The following is a 13755-nucleotide window of genomic DNA, read 5'->3' as shown; positions in this document are numbered from 1 at the left end:
CTCCTCCATTCACCCAACTCATTTTATTAAAATGCTGAACTGTGCGGGGCCAGAGATGGAGGGTTGTATTCAGAGACAGCCCTCCTTGGAGTAGATCCATTGAAATTAGGGGAAGGGTTTGAGTTCAATGGCAGAGCATCTGCTTGGCATGCAGAAGGCCCCAGGTTCAATCCCCAGCATCTCCCAGAAAGACTGGGAATGTGACGTAAGCCATGTGTGGGAAACCATTGGCCCTCTCGATGTTGCTGAACGGCAACTCCCATCAGCCCTAGACAATCATGGCCAAAAGCCAGGGATGTTGGGAGATGTAGTTCGGCAACATCTAGAGGGCCACAAGTTCCCCACACCTGACATAAGCAGTCTACCTCATTAGATGCATTGTTACCCTGAGTTCTTTATATATAGGGTAGACGCGGGGAGATTATAAATGGTGAGTTCAGAGGGAAGCGAGATGCAGAAAATGCAGACAGTAAGTTGTGGTCCAGCACAAAGAGCCATGATCTTTCCTCTGCTTGCTTGGAGCAATTCATTGGGTGGCCCTGGGTTCGCCCTCTCAGTACTAGAACTCGGGATCATCTAATGAAACTGAATGTTGGACGATTCAGTACAGACAAAAGGGGGTGCTTCCTCGCATGGCGCTTAATGAAACCTGTGGGATTTGCTTCCCCAAGAGGGTAGTGACAACCGCCAACTTGGACGGTTTTAAAAGAGGATTGGATAAATTCATGGAAGAGAAGGCTGTCGGTGGCTACTAGCCACAGTGGCTATGTTCTTCCACCACCGTCGGAGGCAGGATGCCTCTCAATACCAGTTGATGGGAATCATAGGTGGAGAGGGCGCTGTTGCACTCATACCCTCCTGGTGGTCTTCCCATTAGGATGTCTGGTTGGCCGTTGTGAGAACAGGATGCTGGACCAAATGGGCCTTTGGCCTGATTCAGCAGCCAGGCTCTTATGTCTTGCCTTCTTGCGACGCAGTCGGTTGCAGGGAAGTGGCATTTTGCTGAAGATTCCTTTTCATGTAAAACTTCACAAATAAGCATCAACCCGCCTCCTCCGGCCCGATCTCTGCGTGGGCTCTTTAATTGCCCAGATGGGGCCACTACTTGGCCCAAGTAAAACACTGGTGTTTTCCCCTTCCGGTTTTTCAACTGGGTTTCTCTCCTAATTGATAGATAGCTTCATATTGGCACACAACTGCATGGTAACAAACTGGGGTCGACAGCTATGCATCCATTGGATCCAATCGATTACCCTAGTTGAAGCTCCATTCATTTCAGAAGCTTCTCAGTGTGGTTGGTAATCTCTCAGTAGTTTACTGTGCCTCGATGACGATGGAAGCTTGGACATCTTACATCTTTAAAGCATGGCATTACAGTTAATATTTGCCCTTGAGACCCCCACCCCACAATTGTGATTCTCCCTGGGCACTGCTTAGAGCAGAACTCTGTGTGTGCATGTGTGCACAGTCCTCCAGATGTTGTTGGACTCCCAATTCCCATCAGCCCCCAGCCAGCATGGTCAGTGGTCGAGGGTGATGATGTTGTTCAGCAACATCTGGAGGGCCAAAGGTTCCTCATCCTTGACTTAAGGGGAACTGAAACGTCAAACCTCACCTTCCCCTTGCAAAATTCTAAAGAGTTTTCCCCGAGGAGGAACAAATGTGCTAGATCTATAATGCCAGGTTTTTCTGGAAGGAGGAGACTTTGTGGCATCTGCAGCTGGCAGAGGGAAGTTGAGATGGAGGAGAGTCTTAAAAGCTGGGAGGAAAACCAGAGAGATCAGGAGGCCTTTAACCCTAAATGCTTCTACAGCCCATCTGTCTGCAACTGGTGGGTTGTGGACAGGCGAGTGAAGATGGGTCTCTGCCCCAAGGCGATGGCAATCTCTCGACAGTCGGGCCGATGATGAAGGGAGAGGAGATGGGGAAAGCATTGGCCAGGATAAATGAAGGATGAAGGTGAGCACATTTTCTTAAAAGTTTTTTCCGCCCGCTCAAGGCATCATGACATACCATGGGTCACACTGAGAGCACTATTCGCAGTCTTTTCCAGCTTCTGTTTTAAAAGCAGGGGGAGGACAAAATGAGGAGGAAGGAAAAATGCAGTAAAAATAAAATACATCCAAAGAGTGTCACATTTTCAGGCTGGACCCGTCCCCTAATTGCCAGTAGTCTCCCGGCGATCGTAATAGTCACTCTGGGCATCCAGTTGGGCTCCTTATCTCTCCCCCCCCCTGAAAATTAGCACCCCACTCTTTTGGAAACCCTGGGTTGTGTCCACTAAATAAAAGTCGCTTAAGTGGGATGTTGCTGTGCAAGGAAAAGCGCAAGTACCTGACCAAAGATGGATGCACAGTGGATGGCACAGCAGGAATTGGCTTTTGCGCAAAAGTGCCCGCTAGTACCCAGTGTTGTGCCGGATTCCCTTGTCGCACAACCTTTAAACTCTGCCGTCTGCTAGCGCAGCGTTTCCCAACCAGTGTGCCTCCAGATGTTGTTGGACCACAACTCCCATCTTTCCTGACCATTGGCAATGCTGGCTGAGGCTGATGGGAGTTGTGGTCCAACAACATCTGGAGGCACACTGGTTGGGAAAGGCTGCGCTAGCGGGCCTCTTGTGCTCGCAGGCGGAGAACATTAGATAACAGCCCCCAGTTGGTTCTTGGTTGTGTCCTTAAGACCAAATCACAACTGCCTATGTGTCTTCAGGAGATCATTTTGCACTGTTGACGACTTCTGTTTTCTTTCTGTCGTGCCAGTCCAAAAGATGGGGGGGGGGAAATACTTTGCAGCCCTTTTTCACTTCTTTATTTATTTAATTTGTATCCCGCCCTTCCTCCCAGCAGGAGCCCAGGGCGGCAAACACTAAAAACACTACTGCTGCTTAGGTCTCCCCGAAATGGGAATAACTACTTTAGTGCATGCCATGTGCAATGCACTCTCGTATCTTCCTCACAATGTGGTGGTTCGGGGTTGTGAATGAGAGACACTGCCTAATTAACTTATTTTTAATTATGCAAAGCCAGTTGGGTGTAGTGAGCTGTAGGCTGCTATGGTCCCTTGCAATTCCAGTCACTGACAACCGCTTACACATGTCGGTGATGAGACAGTCCCAGCCCTCAGGCTTACAGTCTTAAAAAGACACAACACAAAAGGAAAAGGGATTTGGGAGGGAGGAGGAAAAGCAAACAAACTTGGGCTCCATTTCTTAGTTATAGAAATCTCATGGAGGGTAAGACTACCAATGGCTACTAACCCTGATGGCTACGTTCCACTTCCAGTGTCAAAGCTGAATATCATCTACTGGGGATCACAAGTGGGGGAGAAGTCCTGTTTCCAGGCTTCCCATTGGGGCATCTGGCTGGCCACTGTGAAAACAGGAAGCTGGACTAGATGGGCCACTGGCCTGATCCAGCAGCCAGGCTCTTCTGATGCTCTTAATTCTTACAATGGGCTGCTGGAGTGGAAAGTTTTCCACTTTAACAATTACAGCAGTGGCTTCATTGATGAAGGCAACAAAGAAGAAAAAACGTTAAGAGTTATGAAATTGCTTTAATTTCTAGAACAACCCCCCCTCCCCCGAAGTGGTCTGCAGAAGCGACCAGCAACTTTCAGGTGGCCTGGAAAGTGTGTGTGTGTTAGATTTGAGAACTGCTGGTTTAAACTGACACTTTGCAGTTTTTGTAGGTGCGTCCCAAGTAAGTGCTTAGTAATTGGCTGTTACAACTATTAAAAAAAGACCAATTGGTTTTGAATGAATTCTTTACACAATCACAAAGGATATACTCTTTAAGTTTTAGATCTCACAGGCCTCCAGAATCAAGCTCTTAATACATGACCTATTGTGTTGTATGGTGACTGGCAAATGCATCTTCCCCAAATGGCTTTGCTTATGAAGAAATGTAACCTTTCATAAGAGGGTCGTCAGGTCAGGTTTGAGAAATTACAGATTTTCAGGGAGTTCAGATTTCGGGTTAAGCCAGGTTATTTTCGAAAGTAACAACTTTCATTATAGCTGAAATGTTAGAATTAAATAAAAATACCCTTTAAAAAAAAAAAAGTTGACTTTTACCAACCTGACCATCTCCAGTTTTCTCACTCATCCAGGCTCTTATGGAGCATGGTTTTAAGATTGCTGGCCTAGTGTTGGATTTGGGATGCTTGCAAGACCATGAGCGATGGCAAGGGCAGGGCAGGGCAGTTGCTTTGGCTGGAGCCAGGGGAGAGGTACTGCAGGGGGCCATAGTGCCATGGGTAGAGCACTTTTTTTTTTCTGTCTGCAGAAAGTCCCAGGTTCAGTGCCTGGGCATCTTCAGGTAGGGCTGGGAATGCCCATGTCAATGTGAAACCCTTTGCACGCAGAAGGTTCCCGGTTTCAATCCCTGGCCTTTCCAGGCACGGCTGGGAGACAGCCCTGCCTGAAACCGTGGAGAGCAGCTGCCAGTCAGTGTAGACAATACTGAGCTAGAAGGAGCAATGCTCTGACTCTGTATAAGGTAGCTTCCTATGTCCTTATTTCCCTCTCGCAGCTTAGCAGGGGCATTAAGAGCTTTCAGTATTTTATTTATTGATTGATTTATTGATTTATTGCATTTGTATACCGCCCCATAGCCGAAGCTCTCTGGGCGGTTTACAACAATTAAAAACCTTAAAAACAAATATACAAATTTAAAAACACATTTTTAACAAGCAATTTAAAAACACATGCTAAAATGCCTGGGAGAAGAGGAAAGTCTTGACCTGGTGCCGAAAAGATAACAGTGTTGGCTCCAGGTGCACCTCGTCAGGAAGATCATTCCATAATTTGGGGGCCACCACTGAGAAGGCCCTCTCATTGCCATCCTCCGAGCTTCCCTCCGAGGAGGCACCCAGAGGAGGGCCTTTGATGTTGAGCGTAGTGTACAGGTGGGTTCATGTTGGGAGAGGCGTTCCATTGGGTATTGTGGTCCTAAGCCATGTAAGGCTTTATAGGTTAAAACCAGCACCTTGAATCGAGCTTGGAAACATAACAGGCAGTCAATGCAAGCGGGCCAGAACTGGTTTTATATGTTTGAATCATCTGGTCCTTGTTACCAAACTGGCGGCTGAATTTTGCACAAGCTGCAGCTTCCAAACAGTCTTCAAAGGCAGCCCCACGTAGAGCGCATTGCAGTATTCTCAGAGAGCAGCCACAATAGGTGTTAAAATACCCCAGAAGGGACTTTGGCTTGGGGAAGGCTTTATGGGGTATTGTAGGGTGGTTCCTGAGGGCCCACACGGATGGAGTAACAGAGAGCCAGTGTGATGCAACAGTTAGACCGTTGAAGTAAGATGGAGATGACCCAGGTTCAAATATCTGCTCAGACATGGGATTCACGGCACGATTTTGAGCCAGTCGCCATCTTGGAGCCCAACGCAATGCTGCAGGGGTATATTAAGGGTGGGGGGGGGAACATGTATGCCACTCTAAGCTCTTTTTGTGGAAAGGTGTGTGGATGTAAGAAATACAATGAGAATTCTGCACCTGGCAGCAGGTTGAAGTTGACACCCCTAACAGTAAAACGAAAGCATTTATGTAGCATTTTTGTAACATTTCAAGCACTTTGCTATCCGTACAACAATGCTGCATTGTTAGATGGGTGCTACTGTCGTAGTGTGTGTGTGGGGGGGTCTGGGTGGGCAAGATTTGAACTGTGAACTTCCTGGTGGGAATCAGCCAGCCTTTCAAAACCAGCCTTGGATGCAATCGTGTAAACAGGCACTGCTCCGTTTTGTTGTTCTAATGTAGGATTGTAGGCCTTAGACACTCAATGACGCAATAATAATCGTAGCCTCTCCAGAATCGAGTCTCCAGCAGCAAAGGAAGATGTGGCGAGAGAGAGAGAAACGGTGTGTCTGTACACATGCGTGGTTGAGCTGGGGCCAAATATTCTGAGTTGCCAAAAATAAAAGGATTAGTTTCAGGTTGAAGATCTAAGGCGCAAGACAGCAGAGGAGAGGATCCTGGAGAAGCAAGTTGAAAGAGGAGGGGTCCCAAATATTGGGAAGAAGGTTGGAGAATTTCAAGAGGTGACTTTTTCTTTATCTAAAGAAGATGCTGGTGAACTCTTGGAAGTTGCAGCTGCGTCTTAAAGAGGTATTAAGGGGGGACGTCCAGAACACGGCAACCCAGGAAGCTGTTTTATACTGAGTCAAAGCCCTGGTTCCTTTAGCTCAGTATTGTCTACACTGACTGGCAGCAGCTCTCGAGGGTTTCAGAGAGGGCTGTCTCCCAGCCTTACAAAGAGGTGTCGGGGAACTGAGCTCGGGGTCTTCAGTGTGCAAAGCAGATGCGCTGCCACTGAGCCACGGCCCTTCCCCCAACATCTTTTTTGGGTTCCTCCCTCCAAAAGTCCTAGGGGGGCAGTCATATATTTTAAAAAAATAAATTTCAACCCTATGTCCCCTCCAAGGAGCTCAGATAAATGGTCTCTCTCGGGACAGGGGCTGGAGCTCAGTGGTAGAGCTCCTGCTTTGCATGCCGAAAGACCCCAGGTTCAATCCCCGGCATCTGCCGTAGAAAGGATCTCCGGATAGCAAGAGACTGGAAAGACCTTCATCCCAAGTCCTAGGAGAGCTGCTGCCGGCCGGGGCAGACAATCCTGGCCTTGGACAAATCTTTTCCCATCCCACCATGAAAGACCTTGACGTACCAAAGGAGCCTTCCTGTGTGTGCTTTGTCCTGGGAAAGGGGCCGTAATTCAGTGGCAGAGTTATCTGTGTTGCGTGCGGAATTTTCCAGGTTCAGGCCACATTCACACCATGCATTTATTCCACTTTAAGCTATCCAGGCTTCCCCTAAAGAATTCTGGGAAGTGTCGTTCGTGAAGGGTGCTGACAGTTCTTGGCAGGACCCCTATTCGTCTCATAGAGCTACAATTCCCAGAGTTCTCTGGGAAGAGGGGCTGACTGTTAACCTATCTGACAATTGTAACGGTGTGAGGAAAATAGAGGGTCTCCTCTCAGCACCCTTCACAAACTACAGTTCCCAGGGTTCTTTGGGGGAAGCCATGTCTGTTTAAAGTGGAATAATAGTGGGATAAATGTATGGTGTGAATGTGGCCTCAGTCCCCCAACTTAGGGCTGGGAATGTCCCGCGCCTAAAACCCAGAGTTGCTGCCAGTCAGGGAAGACAGTACTGAGCTAGATGGACCCAATGGTCTGACTCTATATAAGGCGGCTTCTTGTGTCCAGTCACTGCTCTAAATCGGGCCTGCTTAGTTTCAGCAGTGTGATCACCATCCGGGCTGCCCGTTGGTCCAACCCAAGGGCATGTTTCCTTCTTAGCTTCATTACGAGTGTGGTAGGTCATGGTTGCAACTTCCAAAGCTTACATCTTTTCATTAAGATGCGGGGAGTGGCTTTGCAGTATCTTCCTGACCCCACAGCAGCCTTTTCTGAACTAAGGTTGCATTGGGTGCTAATATTCTTGCAGTATGACGGAAAGAGTTCTATGTAAGATTTGGATGGTGCCTGAGCTGAAGCCGGCCCCTTTGGACAGATTCAGGGCTTGTCCGAGCTGGAGCAGGATCACTCTGAAGTGCCTCGGAGCTATTCGGAATGCTTCAGAGATTTGGATGTTTAAAAAAAAGCACCACACTGCGTGTCTGCAAAAATGGGAAACATTTCTTCCCAAGCTTGCCATGTAAGGAAAATGTTAGGGATGGAGGCCTCTTTTGTGACTGAGACTCTAGCTTCTGATCAGAGGAGTGACTTGACCAGGGCTCTTCCATCAACGGTGCTTTTAGAACAGGATAGTGAAGTAACGTGTCAACTTGTTCTGCTCTGTTCTGTGATCTTTGCTAGTGGTACTTCCCTGGAAAATGCGGGGCATTCAGGTCCTTCTGCATCTGTGCCACATACCCACATATCCAAATTCCTGTCAGATCAGCTTTACACTTCCATTTCTGTGATGTTTGGAGCCAATTGAGCAGAACACCAGCCGAAAAATGGTTTCCCCCCCCTTCATTCAACATAACTCCCCAGCCGCTGAACCCCTCCATCTGAAATTTCACAGATTACTTTCCTAGGGCCCGCCCTCCAATATACATTCAGAAAAACACCATTGCTCACAAAACCACAGGGAGGGAAGGAAAACCCTTTTTCGCCCCCGCTCCCCAGGAAAACCAGCTTTAAATGTCCTCACCCCCAAAACTGTAGACCTATTTGTAATTTGTCATGCTTTTAGAAAGGGCTGCTATGCTTGCACATTTCATCCAATTGTGTAGGGGGGAGGGACTAAAAGCTATTTTTAAAAAGTATTATTTCTTCAGTTGAGGAAGCACGAAGCCTCACTATTTCTGAATCAGGATCTGGCTTCAAACTCGGAGCCGATTTGGACATGGGTTAGGACTGCGTTGGGCTGTTTTTCAAAGCGCCACTTAAAGGGCTGAACAGAATTTTGGTGGTGGTGGTGCACTCGTGATAGGAAGGAGAAACTCAGCGTATCACTGATCATCTATGTACCTCTTAAGAGATAGGTTTCACGGTTGGGCTGGACAGCCCTTTGTTATACATGAAGGGAATCGTTAGCCTCTCTTTGCACAGTATCCTACCAGAACTTAAACTGTTTTTTAAAAGGCCCTTTACTTGCGGCCTCCCTTAAAAGCCTTCATTGGTTAGTATAGTTGCCTTACACATTTGCTGATTATGTAATTTATTCCAGTTTTGCTAGCCTTGGCTTCTCATCACTGGAACGCCTGTCCAGGACTCACTTGATTTCTGAGAGTTTTGCAGGCATTGCAGATAGGATTTTGATCTCATCTTCACAGGCTTAAGGACTAGAAACATGATTATTATTTTTTGTCCCCGGAAAGGGGCGGAGCCAAGAATCTCGGGGTGCTAAATTTTGAGTTTCACTTTCACCCAGCACAGTACTTGGCAAACACCAAATGTTGGGCTTAATACATACTCAAACCTGGCCGTACTCAGTCAAGTATTTACCTAGATATCAAAAAGGTGTAGTGAAGTCTGTATGGCTGTCTGAAAGGACTTATTAGCTTTGCCAGTCAATAACCGTCAGGAGCCTGATTGACAGAACTTACGATTTAAAATGTTTAATATACTTCTGTACCATATTTCCTGGCAATTTGGGCCGGGGAGTCTAAATTATCCTAAACCTCGCTTTTCTGATACGTTGTTATTTATACATAATAATAAAATGACAATAATTTAATATTTTGCTAGAATTGATTTTGGATTAAATATTTCAATGATGCTAAGCGGTGAATTAACATGTCTTCCCCATCAATGATGGGAGCATCTAAGGCTGCATTCCCATACACATTCATCTGGGGAGGAAGTTGGGGAGGGGCTGTAGCTCAGTGGTTAGAGCATCAGCTTTGCAGGCAAAAAGTCCCAGGTTCAATGGCATCTCCAGGGTAGAGCTGGGAATGTCGCCAGCCTGAAACCCTGGAGAGCCCCTGCCAGTCAGTGTAGACAATACTCAGCTAGAGGAGCCTGTGATCTGACTGTGTGTACAAGGCAGTTTCCTGTATTCCTATTCCTACATTTCCATGGACTTCCTAGAAAAATAATGCATAGGATTGTGCTGAAAAAATACCCGATTTTGTTGAATCAATTGCAGAGCAGGTGGCTGGGCAAGGTGGTGGTTTTAGGATAACTCAGGCAAGGGTTCCCAGAGAATTCTGTACTTGCTGCCCTCAATCCCTGGGAGAATTTATAAGAGGTAGAGAAGGAAGAGATAATGCGGTCCCACCACCACCACCCCCAAAAAAGGATGCAGGCATGGAAATTTGGAGACATCCCATGAAAAGACAAGACCTCAGTCCTGCTGTTCTGACCGCAAGTCGCCTCTCCACCAGGAAATGCAACGTGCATACTCCAAAATGGAGAACGTGGCAAACAAGGGCTTTGCGGACATGTCGTTCAGCTACGCTCAGGGAGCTGGGACGGCCTGTTGGCTTCTGAGTGCACGTTCATTAAGAGCAAACTCACAACATGGCCCATAGAACTGCCGCCTGCCACATGGGTCACCGGTGGTGGGTGGAACGCCGGCAGAAACGTCGTCTCTGTATGTAAAAAGTCTGCAAATGTTCACCGTGTGGGGATGGTCGCCCTGTCATTCTAGATCTCTTTTGCTCCCTGGCTGTTGGGGGAATTGAAACTATGGCGCCGAGGCTGCAGCTCCGTAGATGTTAAGGCTGGGACAAGGGTGATCCTTCCCCCTGAGCCTATGGCAAACAACATCCCTGATGGTGACGTGAAGCTATGGTTTAAAAATAAAACGATGGTTTGACTTTCACAAGCACTTTGCCTTTCCCCTGTTCCTAACTGGACCACGCAAGGGAAGAAGCCAGCCAGAGTCTGGCTTTCTGTGATGTGCAAACCCAAGCTTGTGGTTTGTTTCTCTTCAGACCAGGGATGGGGAACCTGTGGCCTTCCAGATGTGTTTTGGATGACAACTCCCTGTCATTCCCATTGGTCCTGCTGGCTGGGGCTGCTGGGAGGTGGCATCAGCAACATCTGGAGGGCCACAGGTTCTCCATCCCATGTCTAAACAAATCCTAAGCACTAAGCCAAGACTTGTTTGGAGGAAATAGACCCCGAGATCAGGCTTGCACCTCAAGACAAGCCAGACTTTGGCTTGTTTCCTTCCACACTCAATGGAGGCTGGTAGCTCTGATGTCGAAGGGACAGTGAATCTGCTGTGGGTTTAGTCCGAACTTTCAAGGAGGTGTCCAAGATGCTGAAAGGGGAACAGTAGGGAGCAGGGGAGGGGTAAAGTGCTTGTGCGTGTTAAACCATCATTCCATTGTAAACCATGGCTTACAATTGCATGTGAACCAGCTTATAACCTGATCTGGTGCAGATGCAACCATTAAGAGATAGGGCTGGCTAGCCTGTGCACCTCCAGGTGTTGTCGGACTACAGTACCCATAAGCCCCAGCCAGCATGGGCGCTGGCCAAGGATGATGGGAGTCATATTCCAGTAATGCCCTGTTCACGGAGCCACAAATTAATGGAGTTTAAGGCTGTCAGTGAGTGTTAGCCACGATGGGCATGTTCTACCTCCACTGTCAGAGGCAGTTCGGACTACAAGTTGCTGGGAATCATAAAATGGGAGAATTGCTGTTGCGCTCAGGCCCTGCTTGTGAGCCTCCCACTGGGGCACCTGGTCGGCTACTGCGAGAACAGGATGCTGGACTAGATGGATCACTGGCCTAATCCAGCATAAGGGCTCTTTTTATGTTAACAGATATGGGGGACTTGGGTCCCTTCAGATGTTGCTGGATTCCATCTCCCATCATCCATTGGCCATGCCAGCTGGGGGCTGATAGGACTGGAGCGTCTCCATCAGGGTCAGGACAAGCCACAGGACTGCACAGTGAACACCTGTCAGGTGAAGTGGGGGGGGGAGTGAGGGGGTCAAAAGAGAGGGCCTGAGTATTGGACCAATGGCAGGATCCCTGCCCACGGGGGCTACCCATCCAGCTGCGAGGGCAGCTTTTGTTTTTGCAAGTGTCCCCAAGACCGGTAGATGGTACCTTACTACTTCCAATAGGAAAGAGTGGCTGCCGTTAACTAATATATCGTGTGGGTACGTGGCACATTAGGTGGAGAGCAGTTGGCTATAGTTTAGCCAAACACGGAGGCCTAATTAGTCCTGCAGGCCAGAGGTTCCTGATAAGACGACGGCAGGTCCCTGCCCTGAGGAGCTTACTTTTTAAAAAACTGTCGAAAGGGAGAAATTAAAGGGGTGCTTTTGGGGGATGCCACCCAGGTCGAATCTCACCCTGGACCCTGCCTGTGATGACGCAGCCTTATGAATAGATTCCTGGCTCCATGGCACTGGCTTGATTTTGTTTTTTTAAACTCAGAAATAGCTTCCGCTGTGTTCTGCGGGGCTAAATACCGAAGTCAGCGTGTTTAGGATTGCAGTCTCTTGACATGTTAGAGTCTGATGGGATTTGGGGGAACGGATGAAAAGCTGGGTTTATTTCCAACTTGTTCGTGGGCTTTTGGTCTTCAGGAAATTCCACAGAATTCAGTGGGGACTTGCTCCCGAGTTGGAGCACAGGCTGACTTTGGTATAAGGCAGCTTCCTAATGGACCATCCAGCGCTGAATTGTCTACACTGATTGGCAGCTGCTCTCTGGGCTGTAACATTGGGGTCCGTTCCCAGGCCCTACTTGGAGATGCCGGGATTGTACCCGGGGCCTTCTGCATGAGAGACAGATACTTTGCCACTGAGCCACAGCCCTTCTCCAACAAATAAGGGGTGCTTGTGGTTGCATCTATGGTTGGTTACTTAAAGCTGTAATAGCATTCCCCCATGAAACAAACCATTGGCAACATAATGTGACTTTTCAGACCATCTCTTTTCAGTTGGCCAGCACATTTCACTCTCTCAAACTGCAATCTGTGTGTGCCAGGAAGATATTTTCCTGCTGCCCAGAGTCCTGGTGAGGGAGGTAGCCAGGATAGCAAAGGTGGTGGTGAATGTGGTTATGTGGGTTTAGTTATGTATTGCTATTAGGGGTGCATAATTCAATGCAGCAGTTGCGAAACTGTGGTCCTCCACATCCTGATGGGACTCGTAAGCCAAAACATCAGAGCGCACCAGTTCAAGGAAGGTTCTAAGAGAGTTGCAGGTTACCCATCCCAACTACAGACAGTGGTTTGTAGAAAGCGAAGTATCACGGATTGTAACATTTCCGGTTCCTGACTCGTTCACCTTGTTCTTAACTAGAAGGCAAGTTTCTAGTCCTTATGGTTACAGAGATTGCTTGGCAGATTGCAACAGCAAAACAAAACTTTTCTTTTTATGATCGCTTATAAAACCTGCAGATGCACCATAAAAAAAGAGGGCTTTTCACCATCTGTCTTGGATAAGAGGGAATTCTTTGTCTATGAAGTCTACTGCTGCGGCACGCATTATCAACACACACCCCTGAAGTCTGTTTCTTGTGTAAGAAATACTGTTTTACTTGTATGCGAATGAAATCAATAGTCTTTGTCACTAAAATGTATATAATCAGCCATTGCAGATACAGTAGGGCCTCACTCATATGGTGGGTTACGTTCCGTACCCCTGCTGTAAAGCAAAAACCGCTATAAAGCAGAACGCATTGATAGAATGGCGCGCGATGCCTGAAAACCGCTGTAAAAGCAGAACAAGTGCCGTATGAGTGGGGCTTTAGTCTAATTGCATCTAATTGAGACCGCCGCATTAGCGAATCGCTGTAAAGCAGGGCCCTACTGTATTCTGTAATTGGTTTGCAACCCTTGTTACAGCACAACGATTTCACACGCTAAGGGGATTGCAAGGTTGCGTCCTGTATGTCTGAAGAGGTAGTTAAGCTTGATGGGAGGGGAGGGGGTGTGGGGAAATCTGAGGATTCCTGGCATGGCAAACCGTTGGTTCCCTATTCTTTTTTCAGCCTTACAATTTGAAACATAACTTCTCCCCCCCCCCCGCCGCCGCCTGTGTCATAACTGATGACAGACCAAAGAAAGCATCTATATTCAAATAAAACCCCACCAGCAGCCTTATTTTGCCTTCTGAGTTCCTTAACCCTGGTTCACTTACAGCTATACACAGAATGGGATTTTGCACATGTTGGACAGGAACAAGCGGATCAAGCCACGGCCGGAAAGATTCCAGAACTGTAAAGACGTCTTTGATTTGATCTTGACGTGCGAAGAAAGGGTCTATGATCAAGTAGTAGAAGGTAAGGAGACGGAACGTCATTTGGTTTAATGACAAGAATCAGA

The 13755-nt window shown here is 47.7% G+C and overlaps 1 protein-coding gene across 1 annotated transcript in view; it reads left to right on the top strand.

Annotated features, from left to right (window-relative positions):
- The window catches only part of SSU72 (SSU72 homolog, RNA polymerase II CTD phosphatase), a 53600-nt gene that overhangs the window by 32786 nt on the left and 7059 nt on the right, over positions 1–13755 (top strand). The window contains exon 3 of the mRNA XM_061600644.1: positions 13573–13712. Within this exon, the coding sequence (XP_061456628.1) occupies positions 13573–13712 (140 nt within the window). The remainder of the gene's footprint in view (positions 1–13572; positions 13713–13755) is intronic.

This window comes from Rhineura floridana, chromosome 18, assembly GCF_030035675.1.
Source record: "Rhineura floridana isolate rRhiFlo1 chromosome 18, rRhiFlo1.hap2, whole genome shotgun sequence".
Classification (NCBI taxonomy): Eukaryota; Metazoa; Chordata; class Lepidosauria; order Squamata; family Rhineuridae; genus Rhineura; species Rhineura floridana.
Note: the sequence above shows the minus strand (reverse complement) of the source record. Positions and strands in the feature narration are given on the sequence as shown.